Source organism: Phocoena phocoena, chromosome 9, assembly GCF_963924675.1.
Source record: "Phocoena phocoena chromosome 9, mPhoPho1.1, whole genome shotgun sequence".
NCBI classification, from domain to species: Eukaryota; Metazoa; Chordata; class Mammalia; order Artiodactyla; family Phocoenidae; genus Phocoena; species Phocoena phocoena.
In genome coordinates, this window is record NC_089227.1 from 104,859,240 (window position 1) to 104,878,386 (window position 19,147).

The 19,147-nt window shown below is 45.9% G+C and overlaps 1 protein-coding gene across 1 annotated transcript in view; it reads left to right on the forward strand.

Moving 5' to 3' along the window:
• UBE3C (ubiquitin protein ligase E3C) overlaps positions 1–19,147 on the forward strand; it is a 119,042-nt gene that overhangs the window by 83,630 nt on the left and 16,265 nt on the right. The window contains exon 19 of the mRNA XM_065883992.1: positions 13,314–13,526. Within this exon, the coding sequence (XP_065740064.1) occupies positions 13,314–13,526 (213 nt within the window). The remainder of the gene's footprint in view (positions 1–13,313; positions 13,527–19,147) is intronic.

Below are 19,147 nucleotides of genomic sequence, written 5' to 3' on the forward strand. Positions count from 1 at the left end.
TGGCTGCCCTGGGGCCGGTGCAGGGAATCTCCTTGTGATGTCGTCCTTCTCATCAGCTTGGGTGTCAGCAGCCGCTGTGGCTCGTGGCTGCGGCGTTGAGCAGCCCTGGGGCTGGTGGAGGGCCAGGGGCCATCTCTGCTAGACGAGGTGAGAGGGGGCAGCCACTGGTGAGCGCCCGGCTGACGCAGGGCTGCACTGCGGTGTCTGGAGAGACTGTGCTGAGTGAGCACGTGGGGAGGAGGGCCCCAGGAGGTGGAGTCTCAGTAGGGAAGAAAGTGCACCAAGGAGGAGGGGTGAGCAATGTGCTGAAGGCAGCTGGGAGGTCAGGAAGGTGGGGCTACGAGGGGCACAGCTCTGCTCAGGGCGGTGACACTGAGCCAGCAGCAGGCTGAGTGCAAGCCACGCTCAGAGCTCAGTGTCCAGGGGTGATTACTCAGCAGCTTTACCGTCTTTGAATAAGTAAGTAAGAGACTAATGTTGCTACGTAATCATTTTCTATAAAAATTAATCAGAACTATAATCATTTTCAACTTTACAGTTAAATTCCTTTATTTGTAGTTCTGTTCTCTGTGGTGCGTATTATATTAAACAGACCTTCCCTCGAAGCTTCGTGTATGGAGTTGCCCATTTGAGAAGCACCCTCATTAAAAACTGATGCCTGCAAAGTAGGTGAAGCTCTTGTGACTTATTTTGAAGTAACAGTGTTTTGGGAGTACAATTCACATTCCATAAAATTCAGCCTTCTAAAGAGCACAGTTCAGTGGGCTTTAGTACATTCACTGGGTTGCGCAGCCATCTCCACTGTAATTTCAGAACAAATCCTAAAAAAGGAAACCCCATGTTCATTAGCAGTTGTTCCCCATTCTGCTCCAGTCCTATCAACCCTGGGCCACCACTGACCTACTTCCTGTCTCTGTGATTTGCGTGTTCTGGACATTTCACATAAATGGAATCACACAATACGTGGCCTTTTGTGACTGATTTCTTTGCCTTAGCGTAATGTTTTTAAGGTTCCTCCATGTTGTAGCATATATCAGTACTTCACTCCTTCTTTGTCTGAATAATGTTCCATCCTGTGAATATGTACTGCAGTTTATCAGTTCGTCATTTGATGGATTGTTGGGTTGTTTCTGCTATTGGCTATTACGAGTAATGCTGCTGTGGACCTTCATGGACAGTATATTTTCATTTCTCTTGCCAAGAGAAATACATACCTAGGAGTGGAAGTGTTGGGTCATATGGTGACTATATCAAAATGTCCGCACCCTTTTACAATCCCACCAGCAATGTATGCGAGTTCCATTTTCTCCACATCCTTGCCAACACTTACTATTGTCTGTCTTTTTTGTAACACCCATCCCGGTGGGTGTGAAGTGGTGTGTCATTATGGTTTTGATTTGCATTTCCCTGATGATTAATGATGTTGAACATCTTTTCGTGTGCTTCTTGTCTTCTGTGGAGAAATGTCTATTCAGGCCCATTTCTTAAATTGAGTTGTTTGCCTTTTATTATGTCCTTTATATATTCTAGTTTCAAGTCCCTTATTAGGTACGTGGTCTGCAAATATTATCTCCTTTTCTTTGGGTTGTCTTTCATTTTCTTGATGTTCTCCTTAGAAGCACAAAAGTTTTTAATTTTGTTTTTCTTTTGTTGCCTTATCTAAGAAACCATTGCCTACGCCAAGGTCACAAAAATATATACCTGAATGTTCTTCTAAGAGTTTTGTAGTTTTAGCTCTTACATTTATGTCTTTGATTCTTTTTTTTTTAACATCTTTATTGGAGTATAATTGCTTTACAATGGTGTGTTAGTTTCTGCTTTATAACAAAGTGAATCTGTTATACATATGTTCCCATATCTCTTCCCTCTTGCGTCTCCCTCCCTACCACCCTCCCTGTCCCACCCCTCTAGGTGGTCACAAAGCACTGAGCTGATCTCCCTGTGCTATGCGGCTGCTTCGAGTTTATTTCTGTAGATGGTGTGAGTTAGGAGGTTCCTCTATATTCTTTTTCATATGGATGTCCAGCTGTCCCAGCACCATTTGTTGAAAAGACTGTCCTGGCACTCTTGTTGAGAGTCAGCTGACCACAAATGTAAGGGTTTATTTCTGAACTCTTGATTCTGTTTCATTGATCTCTATGTCTAGCCTTATGCTAGGGTGACACTGTTTTGATTACTGTAGCTCTGTAGTAAGTTTTGTGTTGTGTGTGTGTGTGTGTGTGTGTGTGTGTGTGTGTGTGTTAATGACACATGGTAATGGAACCCCAGGCCTAACAAAGCAGCGGGGTAGTGAGAATCGGTATGTCCTGGATATAAAAATCATGCTCCTTTATTTGTATCTCTTTGAGATGCATCATTATAGGCCCAGTTATTATTTATTTGTTCAGATTCCAAATGTCGCTATTTTAATAATACAGACTTTAAGTGTTCTTCAACTTTAGTAATGGGCTTCAGCTTGACCTCACCATTTTAACAGTATGTTTTCTTCAGGCTCCCCTTATTTCAGTGACAAATTTCAGACATTGACCTGATGTTAGATTCCTTAGCATAAATTTCAAACAGATCATTTTCTCGCCTTAATTCATTTTAAGGCATAATGTATCTCTCCCACCTGGAGCTGTGTGCTGTCCTTGGTGTCAGTTCTCAGGGAGATAGTATCTGTCCCTGTCAGTGGTCCCTTTCGACTCAGTCTCAGCTCCCTCCCAAGGATGTCAGTTTCATAACTCATTGCACGAAAATCTTTGAAAGGATGAGCTATCGTTCTTGCTGTGAAGATGAGCCTTTATTTTGATAGCCTAACCTGAAATACTCCCTAAATTCAGTGGTTCTTATACAGTGCAGTGACAGACAACAGAGTAATTTTATTTGCATAAATTAAATCTTACTGCAGTTCTATATTATTTTTCCTTCCTGAGTGTATGAATTGTCCAATCTTGATTCGTGTAGAGGCAGGATAAGTACTAGATGATCCTGGCTCGCGGAAGCTGTCTGGCTCACTGGTAGCTCTGTGCGTCGCTGGTCAGTGACGTGCTGCTCGCATCGAGAATTGTCCTGACGACACAGTCTTGGAAAGTGCTGTAGATTCAGAGGGGATAACAGATCGCTCTTACTGCTGTACTCTGGAATATTTTCTTTTTTTTATTTTCTTTCTTTATTTTTGGCTGCATTGGGTCTGTTGCTGCGCGCAGGCTTTTCTCTAGCTGTGGCGAGCAGGAGCTACTCTTCGTTGCGGTGCTCGGGCTTCTCGTTGCGGTGGCTTCTCTTGTTGCAGAGCACGGGCTCTAGGCACGCGGGCTTCAGTAGTTGTGGCTCGTGGGCTCTAGAGCACAGGCTCAGTAGTTGTGGCGCACGGGCTTAGTTGCTTCGCGACATGTGGGATCTTCCCAGACCAGAGCTCGAACCCGTGTCCCCTGCGTTGGCAGGTGGATGAATAACCACTGCGCCACCAGGGAAGCCCTGGAATGTGTTACCTCTTTAAACCAGATTCCAGGGAGAAAAATTTGGCATCTAAACCTTTCTCCTAAAAATGAAGTTTGTATAAATTCTATCTCAAAGCTCTTTAAAATAATGAAGTTTAGACAAAACCAGTATCAAAACTATAGTTATTTGAGGATCGTACTTAATTTAGTTCCTCACTTTAAGGATTTTACTCATATAATTTTCTGCATGGAAATTCCTAAGGGAGCAGAGTTTCTAAAACATATCTGATCACAAATGGTTAAACTTTGTACCAACATGTTAAAAATTGTCCAGATCTAAGTGAGTGTAATAGTATAGCACTAATAGTGTGGTATCTGAACATTAAATCTTTAAGAGAAGAAAATTGTATATTGATTGATTATGATATTTATTGGGTCATAATGTATTTAAATTTTCTTTAATGCATATGTTAGTGATTGTTTACTGTGATGAAGTGCAGAGAGGTCTTCAGGAGCACTCCTACATAGGAAGAACTACCTCGTGTCACTGGTCACTTCTCCATTAGAAGTTCCATTAGCAGATGATTCCTGCCTTGGTGTGGGTTGTGATTGCATTTTATCGCCTGTAAATCAGGCTCTAGACAGGGAATAAATAAACAGCTCAAGGATGTGGTAATGTCATCTTGAACTTTTTTTTTTTAACAGTTAGAAGCACCTACGTCCATTTAAGCCGATTAAGTTCAGAATATTTATTGAAGGAAATCTTTCATCGTATTTGAATTCTATTTGGAACTAGCTCTTTTTTTCTTGCTTCAGAATATTGATTTAATTGAAACAGAATGCCTGTAAATCACATTATTTGATAATATCTTGATCATATATTTCAAATTTTTAATTAGCAGATGGTGAAACTTCAGCATAGTGTATAATTTTGTATTGAGTGGAATTCAGCACTTACTGTATCATAGAGTATAATATTGGCAGTTAACAGTTTATCCTGAGATTTTTGAGAGCTGGGAGAATTTATTTTTCTATTCATTAGAGTCCTTTTATAAAATGCTCACTGATTTGCAGAGGCTTTAAAACTGTTGATTGAGGTGAGTAGTAGTCATTTAAGTTACTTTGGTCCTTAAATGGCAAAGCTTCTCCTTTATAATATCTTGTTTTGAACTCTCAGACTCATTAAGGGTCAGCATCCGATTGTCATCAGACTGAGTGCTCTGAGCCTAAAGTTAATATATCTTCCCCTTAGATCTTCTTAAACATAACGTTCAGTAAATAGTTGGGCATTCTGTGCCTAGCGCAGGTCTTCCAAACAATGTTAAGACTTTTTTTCCTTTGATATCAGCAAATTTCAGAAGCAAGCTTTCTCTGAATCTCCCAGTTAACCACAGGGGACGATTCAGCACGAGTTTGCTCTTGTTGACCTTCAGCTTTTTTTGGAAACAGAAAAATCAAAGATCATAATTTATAAATATGAACAACTTATAATTTACAAATGATTATTTTGTTTGAACCTTATCCCTTCTGAGAATTGTACCTGCTTTTACAGCATTCTAATCACAATTTGTATTCTTTTCCATTAAAAACAAAGCACTCCCAAACCTGGAGATGATTCTTCTTTTTGCTAGTTAAGGTTACAGTTTTCTATATAAGTTTATTTCTTCAAAATTAAACATGAGGGCTTCCCTGGTGGCGCAGTGGTTGAGGGTCCGCCTGCCGATGCAGGGGCCGCGGGTTCGTGCCCGGGTCCGGGAGGATCCCACATGCCACGGAGCGGCTGGGCCCGTGAGCCATGGCCGCTGAGCCTGCGCGTCCGGAGCCTGTGCTCCACAACGGGAGAGGCCACAACAGTGAGAGGCCCGTGTACCGCAAAAAAAAAAATTAAACATGAAATTAAAATAGTTTACAGTAAAAATGGCAGGTGTATTCCAGAATTCAGTTGATTCCAGTACCAAAAATATTATTGTAGTTTTAGCCATTCTGAGATACTCACCAAAATTCTTTCTGCTCCCACATAAAGTAGATCATGCTTACTATTGAGATATCCCTTCTCATATTTTTTTAAGCACTCCCAGACACTAGTTTAACATGGGTCAGTATCAACACTGGGGCCATTTTCCTTTTTCTAAGCCATGTTAGATTCTCACCAGGAAAATTAGGAACACAGACTCTTGCTGGTGCTGCGTAAGGTGTATTGCATGTCTTTCCCTGCCTTTATTTGTGCGATAAGGGCAATAATTATCTAAAAATAAATTCGGCCCATTTAAATCCTTCTAAACACTTAAAATGAGTAAATTTCCTTTATGAAAAGGTAGCCAAGTGAAGGTGTATATTGCTGCTCTTGTTTCTAAAATTGGGATAACTTTGTTTGGGAGATAGCAGTAGGTTGGTGTTCTCCGTGAGTGAGACAGACCAGGCTGGGAGTCCTGGTTCCAGCAGCAGGGATCTGAGCAGAGGAGCGATAGCATAAGAGTCATGTTTAACAGGCCTCCTGGCCTCTGCTGTTAGAAGTAGCCCAGGGCTTCCCTGGTGGCGTGGTGGTTAAGAATCCACCTGCCAATGCAGGGGACACGGGTTCGAGCCCTGGTTCAGGAAGATCCCACCTGCCGCGGAGCAGCTAAGCCCGTGTGCCACAGCTACTGAGCCCACACGCCACAACTACTGAAGCCTGCGCGCTGCAACTAGAGAAAGCCTGTGCGCAGCAACAGACCTAACACGGCCAAAAATAAATAAAAAAATAAAAAGAAGTAGCCCAAGTGGCAGCAGGAACCCAAGGACTGGGTGATGTCACCCAGGAGTGGGTGTGGCTACAGAAAAGGCCTTTCCAAGATTTAGAGTTCAGGGAGTGAAGGAGAATTTAGCAACACAAGTTCAGAAGAAACAGCTAGAAAGGTCAGGAGAAAACCAGGAAAGTGGTCTTTTGGAAGGGTTTATCTGGAAGCCAAATGAAGACTGTTTCAAGGGAGAGAGAATGACACGTCGGGTCAGGTGCTACCCGTAGGTCAGGTAGATAAGGACCGAGAGGTGACCATTTCTGCCAGCAGTGTGGACAAGCAGCTTTCCTGGAGTGGTGGAGGCCAGAGCCTCTGCACACGGGTCGAGAAAATGGGAGCAGTGTCTTCCAGAAGTACCTACCTTATGGTGTCCTGGAGCCTGTATCCCTACAGAAATAGTGCGTATATTCGGCAAAGCACACGAGCTGGAGTGTTTATAGCAGCGCGATACTGCACAGCCCAAACTGCAACCCGCAGGGGCCCGGGGGCCTGCCGGCCGCGCCCGGAAAGTCGCGGAGGTTGAAGGGCATCTCGCGGGGATGGGTGGCAGCCGGGCCACCAGGGTCGCCGGCCAGGCGGGTGCCTGCGTGCTTTTGCCCTGGGTGGGGGGCGCTTTCCACTTGGGGGGCTGGGCTGCAGCCTGTCCCACAGCTGGGGAGGGGCTGGGGAGGGAGGCCGGCAGGCAGCGACCCCCAGTCTTCTAAGGGGTGGCTGCCGGAGGGAGACGTGAGCAGTGGCTTCAAGGGGAAGGAGGCAGAGCTGCTGCCCTGGCGGCGGGGAGGGAGGGAGGGTCGGGTCGGGTCGGGTCGGGTCGGGTTGGTACTTTGGAGCAAGGCTGAGCTGGCAGGGCTCGTGGGCGGCAGTGCACAGCCTGGTGCCCAGACGGGCGCGTCCCCGCTCGGGACGCCTAGGGACTCTGAGAGACGGAAAGCCAGACCCTTGACTGCCCGGGGCTGGGGGTGTGAAATGTTCAAAAACCAGTCGTGGTGATGGTTGCGCAACTCTGTGAATATCTGAACCACTGGATTGTTCGCTTTAAATGGGTGAATCGTCCGGTACGTGAATTATATCTCAGCAAAGCTGTTACCAAAAAGTAGTGCTGTAATATGGTAGTTTGGTAGAGCCTTAATGTCAGAGGCGTTAGGGGAGGGGGAGGTCAGTGTGAGGTGGGTTCGTGGGTGGGGCATGTCACAGATATCATCACCCTCGTTAGTTAGTAAGGGTCCTCAGTACCTGGCAGTGACGCCTCCTACCCTTGAGGGACACCAGATCCTCACAGTTCAAAAGTCTAATATTTTATTATCCTGCTGGTGAAAGTAGAATTTTTAAACCTGCAAAATGTTTTCTTTTAATTACGGAGAAAAGTTCTTGGTTGTATGGGGTACCTTAACGAGTGTCTTTCCAGGAGCAGGAATATAACAGCTGCTCTAGAACTCCCAGATATTTACTTCTTTTTTTCTTTTGGCCACGCCGTGCGGCATACTGGACTCTAGTTCCCCGACCAGGGATCAAACCCGTGCCTCCTGCAGTGGAAGCGCAGAGTCTTAACCACTGGACCTCCAGGGAAGTCCCAATATTTACTTCTTGTGGGTAGAAATGGGAGTGTGGGTTTTGTCACTTTGGCTGTGGAGACGTGAATGCTTTATCGTCTGGAGACCTTCTGGTGGGCCCAGTGGGAGGAGCAGAGCAGCCTCTGTGGAGCCTGAGCCGGGGGGAGGGGCCTGGGGGGCGGCAGTCGCTGGGCAGAGTCGCTGTCACACCCTGGGTGGGTTTCTGGATACCCGGTGAGGAAAACAAGATTGAGGCGTGCACTCTCATCCCCTACCCGTCTAGCGTCCTCACAGGATTTCAGGAGTGAAAGAGCTGTTTTTGAAAATAAAGCTGTCAAACCCTCCGTGAGGGTTATCAGTTGCCATGAACAAGTAAAAACCTCTCCTTCGCTTCCAGGGCTGGTGGGACACCTCGTCCCCCTGGGTGGCAATGGCGCAGGTGAGACCCGACACGCAACGTGTGCTGTGTCGCTGAGGGTCAGGCGGCGGTGTGGACAGAGGGGTACAGGAGTAAGCGGTGCGGAAGGGTTTGAAATGAAGCCCCATACACATAGTTTTGCATAACCTGAAATGTCTCAAAAGAGAATAAATGGTTTTTTGCGAACAAGTTCATGGATGCAGAATTCCATCCTACAGATCAGCGGTCCCTAGCACACAGTTGGCACTTAATAAATCTGCTAAATGACTAGGCACTGTATGTTGTACGTAGACTTGCACTGAAGATCAGATGTGTTTCCTGCCCTGCAGGAGCTTATCATAAAAATCAATGGTAGCCCCAGAGACCGTGTTTTTCAACTCTCAGTTATTAATTCTGAAGCCTAGCTACTAAATTAAATAGCATACTGCTATCAGCTTACATTCTTATTTTACATACCTTTTATTTTTCAAACTCCAAGGCTAGCATGATCTGAAATAATTAAAATTATCTCCTTGCTCAGTTAGAGTGGCTTTAAAACAAGACATCTCTGATATAGTTTTTAGATTAAGTTATAAATGTTCACTTTAGAACTACCTGAAGATTGATAGAGATGCATTTGAAAAGCATTATTTTTTCTTATTGATTCTTAATGTAGTAAATTACTGAAGTTATTTGGCCACAAACAAGCGGCCTGAGATGCGGCTCACACTGACTCCGCCGGTAGGGCCCTGATCTGCGTTGATTGCATTGCGGCTGCACTTACTTATATTAAAAGGCTTCTGCCATAATTAATCCTTTTTATTTCAGATCATTTTGGCACAATTTCTAGCTATAAACACTCATAAAAGACAGACAGTTGAAGAATGCGTTATAGGGCTTTTTTCAATATACCTATTGCTATTTTTTCATGACAAGTAGTTATTGATGCGCTTCTAGGAGCAAGTGTGGTGCAGCCGACTGAGAATTAAGGCCAGTGTGAAAAACGCTAAGTGGATTATTTTGCATAAAAAATTGGCAGTTTTTGAAGTTGTGTAATTAACCTGTGTTTAGAAAATACCCTGATTTATGCTTACGTTTGTATCTCAGTTGCATACATTATGGAAATTTAATTTATAACCCATTTAGCTGATGCGATCATAGTTTTTAGTGCTATCATTTATTAGTGCTTGTATATTAAATGCTCTAAAGGTTTAAACCTGCCTCGTGTAAAAAATTATACCTATGCATTTACATTTTATGAGTCACAGTGGAATTTCTGTTTAAAATTCAGGTAGCTCTGATAGATTTAACAAACTTCACAGGTTTATTGTTACTAATGCAGAAATGGCAAACAATGACCTTATATATTGAACGTCAGATGATTTACACCTTGAGTTTACTTTACAGTCCACTGTACAAATGAGGCTTTTCTTCAACACCTGGGATCAATCACGTCGTCTTCTGCAGAATGCTCTCCTTGGCTCTGAAGGCATCATTCATTTAGAAGTAATGGGGTTTATAAGTGCTTCAGGTTAATAGTATCGGCCATTCTTAACTTGAAGCAAACCGTGGCTTCTCCAAACAGCTCACTCTTTACATTATCAGTGGATGACTTAAGTACCAGTTGCCGTTTTATTACTCATTCTCTAATTAAGAAGTCCTTTTATGCCATCCTTTCAAAATTAATTGGGTAATCATTAGTCTTCAGATCAAATAAAAGCACAGGGACATAACAGTCCAGTTTCCCTGGCACAGAGCATCTGTGGTCTCCACTGGGGGAAGATGGGGAGCCTGGCCTCCTGAGACGCGGTGACGCGGTGACGTCCCTCGGGAGTGTGGCTCATGGTGCCGGCCAGTGGCTTCTGAACCGAAGCCAGTGCACTCTGGGTGTTTACTTCTGGGAGGATGTTTCATAGCTGTTTTCTAGTTTCCTCCAGTCATATTAGTGGGTGAGAGTTTAAAATGTGGGTCTCAGGGGGTACCTGAGCTTTCTCTGGACGTTTAGGGGGAAAGGGGGAAGCATGCATATGAGTGCGTAAGGGTCAGTGATCATAGACTGCCACCCGAGTATGAGATAGAGCAGCGGTCCCCAACCTTTTTGGCGCTAGGGACCAGTTTCGTGGAAGACAGTTTTTCCATGGGGCAGCGGGGAGGAGGAGATGGTTCAGGCAATAATGTGAGCGATGTGGGGAGCGGCAGGTGAAGCGCCACTCACCTCCTGCTGCGCGGCCCGGTTCCTAACAGGCCCCGGACCGGTACCAGTCCGCAGCCCGGGGGTTGGGGGCCCCTGAGATAGAGGGTTCAGTAGTGCAGTAGTGCTGGAAGCTGTGACTACGGAAGGGTTCCTCCCACGGTGCGCAGTGGCACAAGGCTGCCATTTTAATGTGGGGAAGGTGGGAGGGGCAGTGCCAGCTCACTCTGGCATTAGTTACGTCACACAGGTCTGTCTCACTAAACCCTGTGCTTAGCCTTTAGCGTGTGTGGGTGTGGCCAGGTGGGTGGCCTCTTGGAAGAGTGACTTCTGAAGTTAATTTCATGGCTGAGCGATCACCCCTTAGATTAAATTTGGCTTTATTTTAGTTGCATGCATAGCATCATAGCACTGAATCCTCACACAGTGGTTTAAAGAAGATCGGAGTGTGTCACACGGCATAGCTGATGGTAGGGGTCGCTAAGGCAGAGTTAGTCCAACCCTCACACCCTGTCTGTCCTTCTGGGGTCACAGACTGCCCTGCAAACAGAGAAAGGTCCATGATCCCCCGTGCTCAAGGCGACGCTTCCAGCTCTGCATTTACCAAGCGAGGGACTGACACCCCTTCTCCCCTGAGAGCGGGGGTGACTACAGTCATGGGAGCTTCTCAGAGGATCCGTGTCCTTGCAGATTAGATGTATGGTAACAAAAATGGCCTTTGTGGGGGAAATCCAGATTTACCCTTGACTTGCACATAAGAATCACTTACCTTACGGTCAGTCGGATTTTCCAGGGGCCAAATGGAAATGCGGTCACTGGTGCTGCCTGCTTGGCAGAACGCCTGTTACGTAGCAAGCATTCGATGAGCGGTAACTATTTTCGTTAGAACATTTTTGACAAGAAAGATTTGTCGGGGCTTCTAAGTCATCTGCTACAATAAAATAATAATGCTTCTGAAAACTTTACAGCACGTTTCTGATTCCTTGTCGCATTTTACAGCCTCAGGCCACAGGGATGGTGAACCCTGACATTATGTTGGAAAACTTTATATAATTGTATTTCCTACCCTCTCTGGAGATTAATATAGTAATACTAACACTTAGTGTAATCCACACTGGTCATCAGGGAAATGTAATTTAAAACCACAATGAGATTAGATTACCCCGTTGCACCAACCGGAATAACTAAACCTTAAGAGTGACAGTACTGATAATTGGTGAGAATGTAGACCAGTTAGAACCTTCCTGCATTGCTGGTCATGGCGAAAAGAAATTGTGTTTTGGAAGACAGCATGTCAGTGTCTAATATAGTTAAACCTTGTGCTCCAGTACTTCCACTGTCACCCAGCCTGCTCAGGTATACAATAAAGAGAAATCAGAGCACAGACCCACAGAAAAGCAGGCCAGTGACTGATACAGCAGCTCTGTGATCGTAGCCGAGACTGGAGACCACTCACATGTCCATCGTCATGTGACTAGGCAGAGCTGTTAACAACAGTAACATAGGTGAATCTCAAAAACAGTATGTTGTGAGAAGACAGATATGAAAGAACACGTACTGTATAGCCCCAATTATGAAGCTCCAGATCTGGCAAAACTTATCTGTGGTGACAGTAGAGTGAGGGTTAGCCTGAGGGAGGGTGTTGACTGAGGACTGAGGGGGCGCTAGGTTTGGGGAGGGGGTGTAAATGTTCTCTGTTGTGATCTGAACGGTCGTTACACAGCTGTGAGCAAGTACTGGCGTGTTGTACATTTCACTTTATGTAAATTATACCTTAATATAAAGAGTTGCAAAAGTCATTACACATTGCCATCCTTAGACGTAAAGGTAGACAGTAACTTACAGGGAAAACACTGATCTGGGCATCAGGGAATCTGGGTTTTGACACCAGTTTTGCTGCCTACTAACTCAATACTGGGCAAATCTCCCGAGTTCTAAGGCCCGATCTCTTCATTTTACACTGTGTGTTGGCAGACTACAGCCTGTGGGCCTGTAGCCTGCCACCTATGTTTGTATGGTCACCGAGCTAAGAATGCTTTTTTTTTTCCCCCATTTGATGGTGAAAAAAAAATCTAAAGAAGAAGATGATTTCTTGACATTGGAAATTACCTGAAACCCAACCTTGGCACACACTGTGCTCCTTTTGTGCTAAAGGGCAGAGTGGAGGGGTGGCCACCGACGTGGTCTGGCCTGCCGTTGTGGGTGGAATTGTGACCCCCCCCCCCCAAAGATGTGCTCAACTCCTAATACCCTGTACCTGTGATGCGACATTCGGAAAGATGGGTCTTTGCGTATGTAGGCAAGCTCAGGTGAGGTCATATTGGGTAGAGTGGGTCCCAGAATCCAGTGACTGGCGTCTTCATAAGAGAAAGGAGAGGGACACACACAAGGGGAGGCCAGCACGTCCAGAGGCAGAGGCTGGAGGGGCACAGCAACAGGCCAGGGCCCAGCAAGGTGCCGGCAACGCCGGAGCTGGAAGAGGCAGGAAGGACCCTCCCCTAGCGCCCGCCCAGAGAGCGTGGCCCTGCTGCCACCTTGATTTCAGGCCTTCAGACTGGGAGACGATAAGTTTCTGTTGTTTGAAGCCACCCAGTCTGTGATGCTTTGTTACAGCAGCCCTAGGAGACTGACGCACCTGCAAGACACTTCACAGAAAGCACCTGGCAGGCTCTTGCAGCATGAAGGCTGTGGCTCTTAAAAATCCCCATTGGCGCTTCGGCCCCAGAATTCTTTGGTAGTCTGTTCTAGAAGCTTCTACGTAGTGAATGTATGCATTGATTGCTTAAACCGTGGCCTGGCACGTGGTAAACGCTCACCAAATACTAGCTTCCACCATCCTCCTCATGGAGGAGAATCAGTCGTCTGCTATCTTAGGATTCTGTTAAATATCAAATTGGACATACGTTTTCTCATTTTTAGGAAGTATGAAAAAAGAGTTCTTATGAAATGCTAATCAGTGGTCTTTGTTCTCATTTGAAGGCTCTCTACGAAAATATGCTGGTGGAATTGCCCTTTGCTGGCTTTTTCCTGTCCAAGCTGCTTGGAACCAGCGCGGACGTGGACATCCACCACCTGGCGTCCTTAGACCCCGAAGTGTATAAGAATTTGCTGTTTCTCAAGAGCTACGAAGGTGACGTGGAGGAGCTGGGGTTGAACTTCACCGTGGTGAACAACGACCTCGGAGAGGCGCAGGTGAGTCGGGGCTCTGGTGTGCGGAGACGTTTGCGTTCCGCGGTATGAGCTTGTGCGCATCTTCCTCGGAAGAGTCCCGGGGCTGAGAGCAGAGCTGGGGGAGTTCTGGTGGTGAGCGCGGCCCTCGCCACCCCTCGTGGTGCCAGGCTGCCAGGCACAGCAGCCGTCCTCCTGTGACGGTCACTCGCGTGGCTGTGAGCTAACCTTGCCTCCCGCCTCACTTCTGGAGCCTCGGGGGCGGGCAGTGCTCCTTTGTCCTCATCCAGCCGAGTGGCCCTCGGCAGCTCTTAACGCGGGTCGCAGACCTTCACTGTCCACCTGCGTGCTCCTGTTATTTTTATCCTTGAGAAAAGTAAATAACATACTAGAGAGTCAAGCTAAGGTTTTGAATAGCTGCTTTATTGAGATACAATCCGTGTACCATGAATTCCGCCCTGTAGCCTGTACAAGGTGGGTTAGTACGACCAGCTCCAGCATCCACGTTTAGGACACTGTTATCACCACGGAGACACCGTGTGCCCAGCAGCACGTCCCGCCCGTCCTCAGTCTAGGCGAGCACTGGCCCACTTCCTGTCGCTGTGCACTTGTCTCTTCTGGGTGTTTTTCACACCTGGAACCTTAGGGTGTGTGGCCTCTGGTGCCTAGCTTCGTTCACTGGGTGCTGCAGGTGTACTTCACTCTCTTTTCTGGCCAACTGATGTATATGATGATGTATATGTGGATGTAGCACATATCCTTGACCAGCTGATAAGTGTTCGGGTTATTTCCGCTTTTTGGCTCTTAGGAGTAATACTGCTATGAACACTCACGTACACCATACGTACTGAACGATTTAACGCCCAGGATTTGCTTCGGATGTCATGAGAACCGGGCCAGTAGGTGAAGGCACAGGTGGCCTAGATTGGCCGCGAGGTGGAGCTTGCTGAAGCTGGTGGTGGAGGTGGGCGTGGGGGTCATCATACGATTCTGTCTACTTGAACACGCGCGCACGTGATCCCACAGCCTGCAGACCTTTAAAAGATGCACACAGGCAAATCGAATTGTTTGAGCACTTTGGAAGTCATATTTGTTAATATGTCATTGGATTTTTGAAGTAACCAACTGTTACTATAATGCTGATTGGGTCTTCGTGTTTCCGGTTACTTTGAAGTGCCTCTTGCTGCCTTGTGCAAATAATAATAATATCCAGTTAATTCTGGATAAAATAAGGAAGATAATGAGTGACCCTAAAGGTTAAGATTTAAGATTGTAGAGCAATTTTGACTAACTGAAGGATAAAACGTAATTTTTTCTCCCTGATTAAAATAGTTCCATGTAGCATTTTCGCTGTATATTTCTCCGTATCACTTAATTTCTCTTTTCCTATTAGTTATACTCCATCACCAGTATTCCCATTTTCGGAAGTCTTTTCTCCGTTCTGCCATTTAATATGAACGCTTTATTTGGTAAGAGTTTAAGTGAACTGTGTACATAAAATATAACTATATTATGTTACAGTTTCATTTAACATTCTAATGAGGATGGATTGTGATGGTCATGTAAGATGTTAATGAGATACACTAACATACTAGGAGAAACGATAGAATAAAAATCAGATGTTTAAGAGTAGTCGTGACCTGATGTCTATTTGAAACTTTAATATTGTCTTGCTACATGTATATTTATATTTTCAGTCAGATGAAAAACATTCCAACTCTTAAAAAGAAGAGTAACCAACCGTGCTTTTCTGACTTATATTTGGTTTTCACAGAAGTTGTCTCTTTTGCAGGAGAGATGCATCTTTTCTGCTGTTCTTACGTAGATTGATAATCTTTTCTGAATCTAGTAGTTGGACTTTAACTATGAAAGTATTGTTATCTTTAAACTTTGTACTTGCTTCTCTAAGCTTCTGTTACTCCTCGGTTTCTAGTCCAGGCTTTCCAAGGTTGTCGGCTTTGCCAGCTTAGAAGTATCTGTGTGTCCAGCAGGTCCGTAGTGTCCAGTCCAGGCCGCGTGGACCGCGCACTGACCCCACGGGTGACTGAGCCCTGTGGCGCAGCGCTGACCCCGTCTGGATCGACGCGGCTTCGAGTGTTTCCTGTGGTGTCGCCTGCTCGCCTCCATGCCTGTTCTTCCCTCCTTCGTCGTTCAGGAGGGGTTGGTGGCGCTCTGTGCGCCGGCCAGTGGGCTGTGCGGAGGAGGTTGCCTTTAACTGTAAGCGCACCCTCATTCTAACTAGAGGCAGATATGATCTGCGTTGTGAGATCTGTAGTTTAGTAGTAGCTCAAGAGGATTGCTCCCATCCAAGTAGATCAGGGAGGGCTGCCCGGAAGAGGCTCTGGGTGGGTGATGAGGGGTCACCAGGTAGGTAAACAGATGGATTTGGAAGTGGCTGAAGTTTCACAGGCTTGGAGGAGAGTAGGTAGACAGAGCCAAGAAGTCTGGGCTTTATCCTGTCGTCCATGGAGAACCTTTTAGGGCCTTGGGCTTTAGGAAGGCTAAACGTACGCTCAGGAAGAGAGCCGGTGTTTCATTTAGCTGATTTGGGGGTGTTTCGGGGTAAGAGAGCCTACCAGGTGCGTTTCAGAGCTAGTAGGAAAACTAATAATAAGACACTTGCGCCTCCTGTCAGCGGAAGCTGAGGTTCTGGTTCTGTGAGTCAGGGCGGGTCCTGGGTATTCTCTGGGTCAGGTGGTTCCAGAATTCAGAGAAACCACAGTTTGGTTAAGCAGTGAGAAAAGTTCTTAACGAGAGCAGTTAGACCGTAATTTTCATTTGTAAAATTACGTTCTGTGGATCAGTGTCTTGGACTAAGTAGATTTTATTTGAGTCGGACGAGGGGTGGGGCAGGCAGGACATTGCAGAGTTTCTCTTTTCCAGACTGAAGAACATGCTGTTGTTAGATGTGTCAAGTTTGTTTATCCATCTGTTGACGGACATTACAGTTGTTCCAGCTATCGTGAATAATGATGCCATGGCTGTTGCTGTATAAATATCTTTTGGGGTCCCTGTTTTCAGTTATTTTGGGTGTATACCTAAAAGTGGAATTGTTGGGTCATATGGCAGTTCTGTGTTTAACTTTTTGAGGACCCTCTGTACTGTTTTCACATGATTTTACATTCCTGCCAGCAGTGCACAAGGGTTCCGATTCTTCCACATACTTGTCTGCACTTGTTATTTTCCGCTTCCTTTTCTCTCTGTTTTTTAAATAAGAGCCCTCCTAGCGGGTGTGAAGTGCCGTTTCACTGTGGTGTTGCATATAGTACACAGCGCTGTGCTGTAGTACCGAGAGTCCCTCAGGAAAACTAAGAGATTTAGTATCTTTTCATTGGCTTCCCCCCTTGACTACAGAACTGTTCTGTGGTTTATTCTCCATCGTGATGTCTTCCAAAACTGAAGCAAAAAGCGTACACAAGGGCTTCCCTGGTGGCGCGGTGGTTGAGAGTCCGCCTGCCGATGCAGGGGACCGCGGGTTCGTGCCCCGGTCCGGGAAGATCCCACGTGCTGCGGAGCAGCTGGGCCCGTGAGCCGTGGCCGCTGAGCCTGTGCGTCCGGAGCCTGTGCTCCGCAACGGGAGAGGCCACAGCAGTGAGAGGCCCACGTACCGCAAAAAAAAAAAAAAAAAAAAAAACTACCTGTTTCAGAAATAGGTGACTAAATCCTAAACAGGAATAAAGGAAATAATGCTTCCTGAGACCTCCTCCTTCCTCCTGTTTGGTCGTCTAGGCATCTTTGAGAACTGGCATCGATGCTGTAAGATAAAAGGATGAGGGGCTGAGAACCAGATTTCATTTGCTTGTTTTGTTTTGACCTCTTCTTCCATCTCATAGAGCTGAAATTTCAGCACTGCAAAACTGAGATGTTTTTAGAGACGGGATTTATTATTGTCCGAAGGGAACGTCGGCACGCAGACAGTGATGCTGCTGTTGCCTCGCTCCACCTAGTGGCACGACTTGGAAGAAACGAAATAAAAGCTTTGGGGCCGTCTCTGAGGCCTTTGCTAATGGGGGTATTTCCCATTTTCCTTCTGAAATAGACGGTAATGGTGAGATGTCGCGTATGTAAGAGTTCCATTAAAACGCCACTGATAATACTGGAATCTGTTCAAAGCAAAAGTGTGAAGTCAGGATGTTCCAGTTACTCATAGAAATTCCCACTGAGTAGAGAGATTATAGATGATAACGCGTAAGAATAATTATACTAAAGAGTCTAATTGGAAAAATTAAAGTCGCTGGTAAAGTACCTCGTTTGGGGAGAGATCGTATGGATTTCTGTAGAAATATATGTAAAAGCCTAGTTCTCATATACAGGTTTGGGTTTATAAAACATCACGATTTAAAGATATGTAATATGCAAATACTTCATTGTGTTGGCAGGTTATGTTAATGAATCTTCCCTTTTAAAATAACGGTGTTGCTCTCCAGTTTTTTCTTTAGTGTAATCAGTATGGCTGCTTGTTAGCTTACTCAAAAGTGAACCTGAAATTTTAGATTACTAATTTATGCACCTATCTCCCTTGAGGAAAATGCTCAGGGTTTAAGATGGATCCATAAATAATCATCTGTTCTGTGGACGAGCACTGAACTTGAATCATGAGAGCCTGGCTAAAGCCCTGGTTATGCTGCTTTGCTGTGTGACCTTGGGCGAGTCACAGACCCCGTGCTCATCTTCGGAAGGGGATAAGCTGCCGTGAGGATGAAATGAGCCCCTGTGCGTGAGTGACGGCTGCGGGGGGGCGGGGGTGCAGAGGGTGCGGTGCCTGTGCACTCCCAAGGGCCGTAAGGTGTAGACGTCCAGGGCGGCAGAGAGGAGAGCTCTTGCTTTAAAGATTCCATGTTTAAAGATTTAAATATGCCCCTCAAAACGGAACTCTGAGGACAGATTTGACGTGATTTAAACATACATAGCTTTTTAAGTGTAGCCTGAGAGAGGAGCTTAAATTACCAGCGTAACCACTTTAAAGTTACTAGAAATGTCAGTGCTGTCTGATTACTCAGGTAACGGGGGCTTTGGAAGCTCTTTAAACGATACCTTCACGGGTCGTTTTTCTTCCAGATCACACAGTACATCATCATTTATTATCTGCTTTTAATCCACTTAAAGGAAGCGGGGTGGTGTCTTAGCTGTGGAAACAGAACCGCAGCTCCTGTGGCTCGGGTGACAGGAGGCCTGTCGGGAGAGCGGCACAAGAGACAGCGCGGCCTCGCCCCAGAGCCCCTCCTCGGACCTGGCGGTTCCAGCCCTGGGAACGCGAATTAGTGAGCAGTGAAGCGTCATCTGATACAGCTGCACACCTTTGATAGCACTAGATGGTTGTGTAACCATCAGACAGAGGCTAATTTAAGTAAAGCCATCACCAGATCTTAAAATAGCCCTTTCTGTAAAGTGATAAAACAATTGGGGTAAAATGGCATCACCCAGAGGGAGGGGGTGTCTTTGTTGCACTTGGAATATAACTACCAAGAGCCTAAAGGCTGTGAAGGAAATCACGGCGGGGGGAGGGTATCAGTCATTTTCCCATGGCCCATAATCCAAGCATTCCTCTGCTTTTACCCCCCCAGGTTTGCCCTCTACTCACTAGGCGTATTGAGCCTGTTTTGAATGTTACCCAGTTTCCACTGGCAGCAGTCCCCTTACTGAAT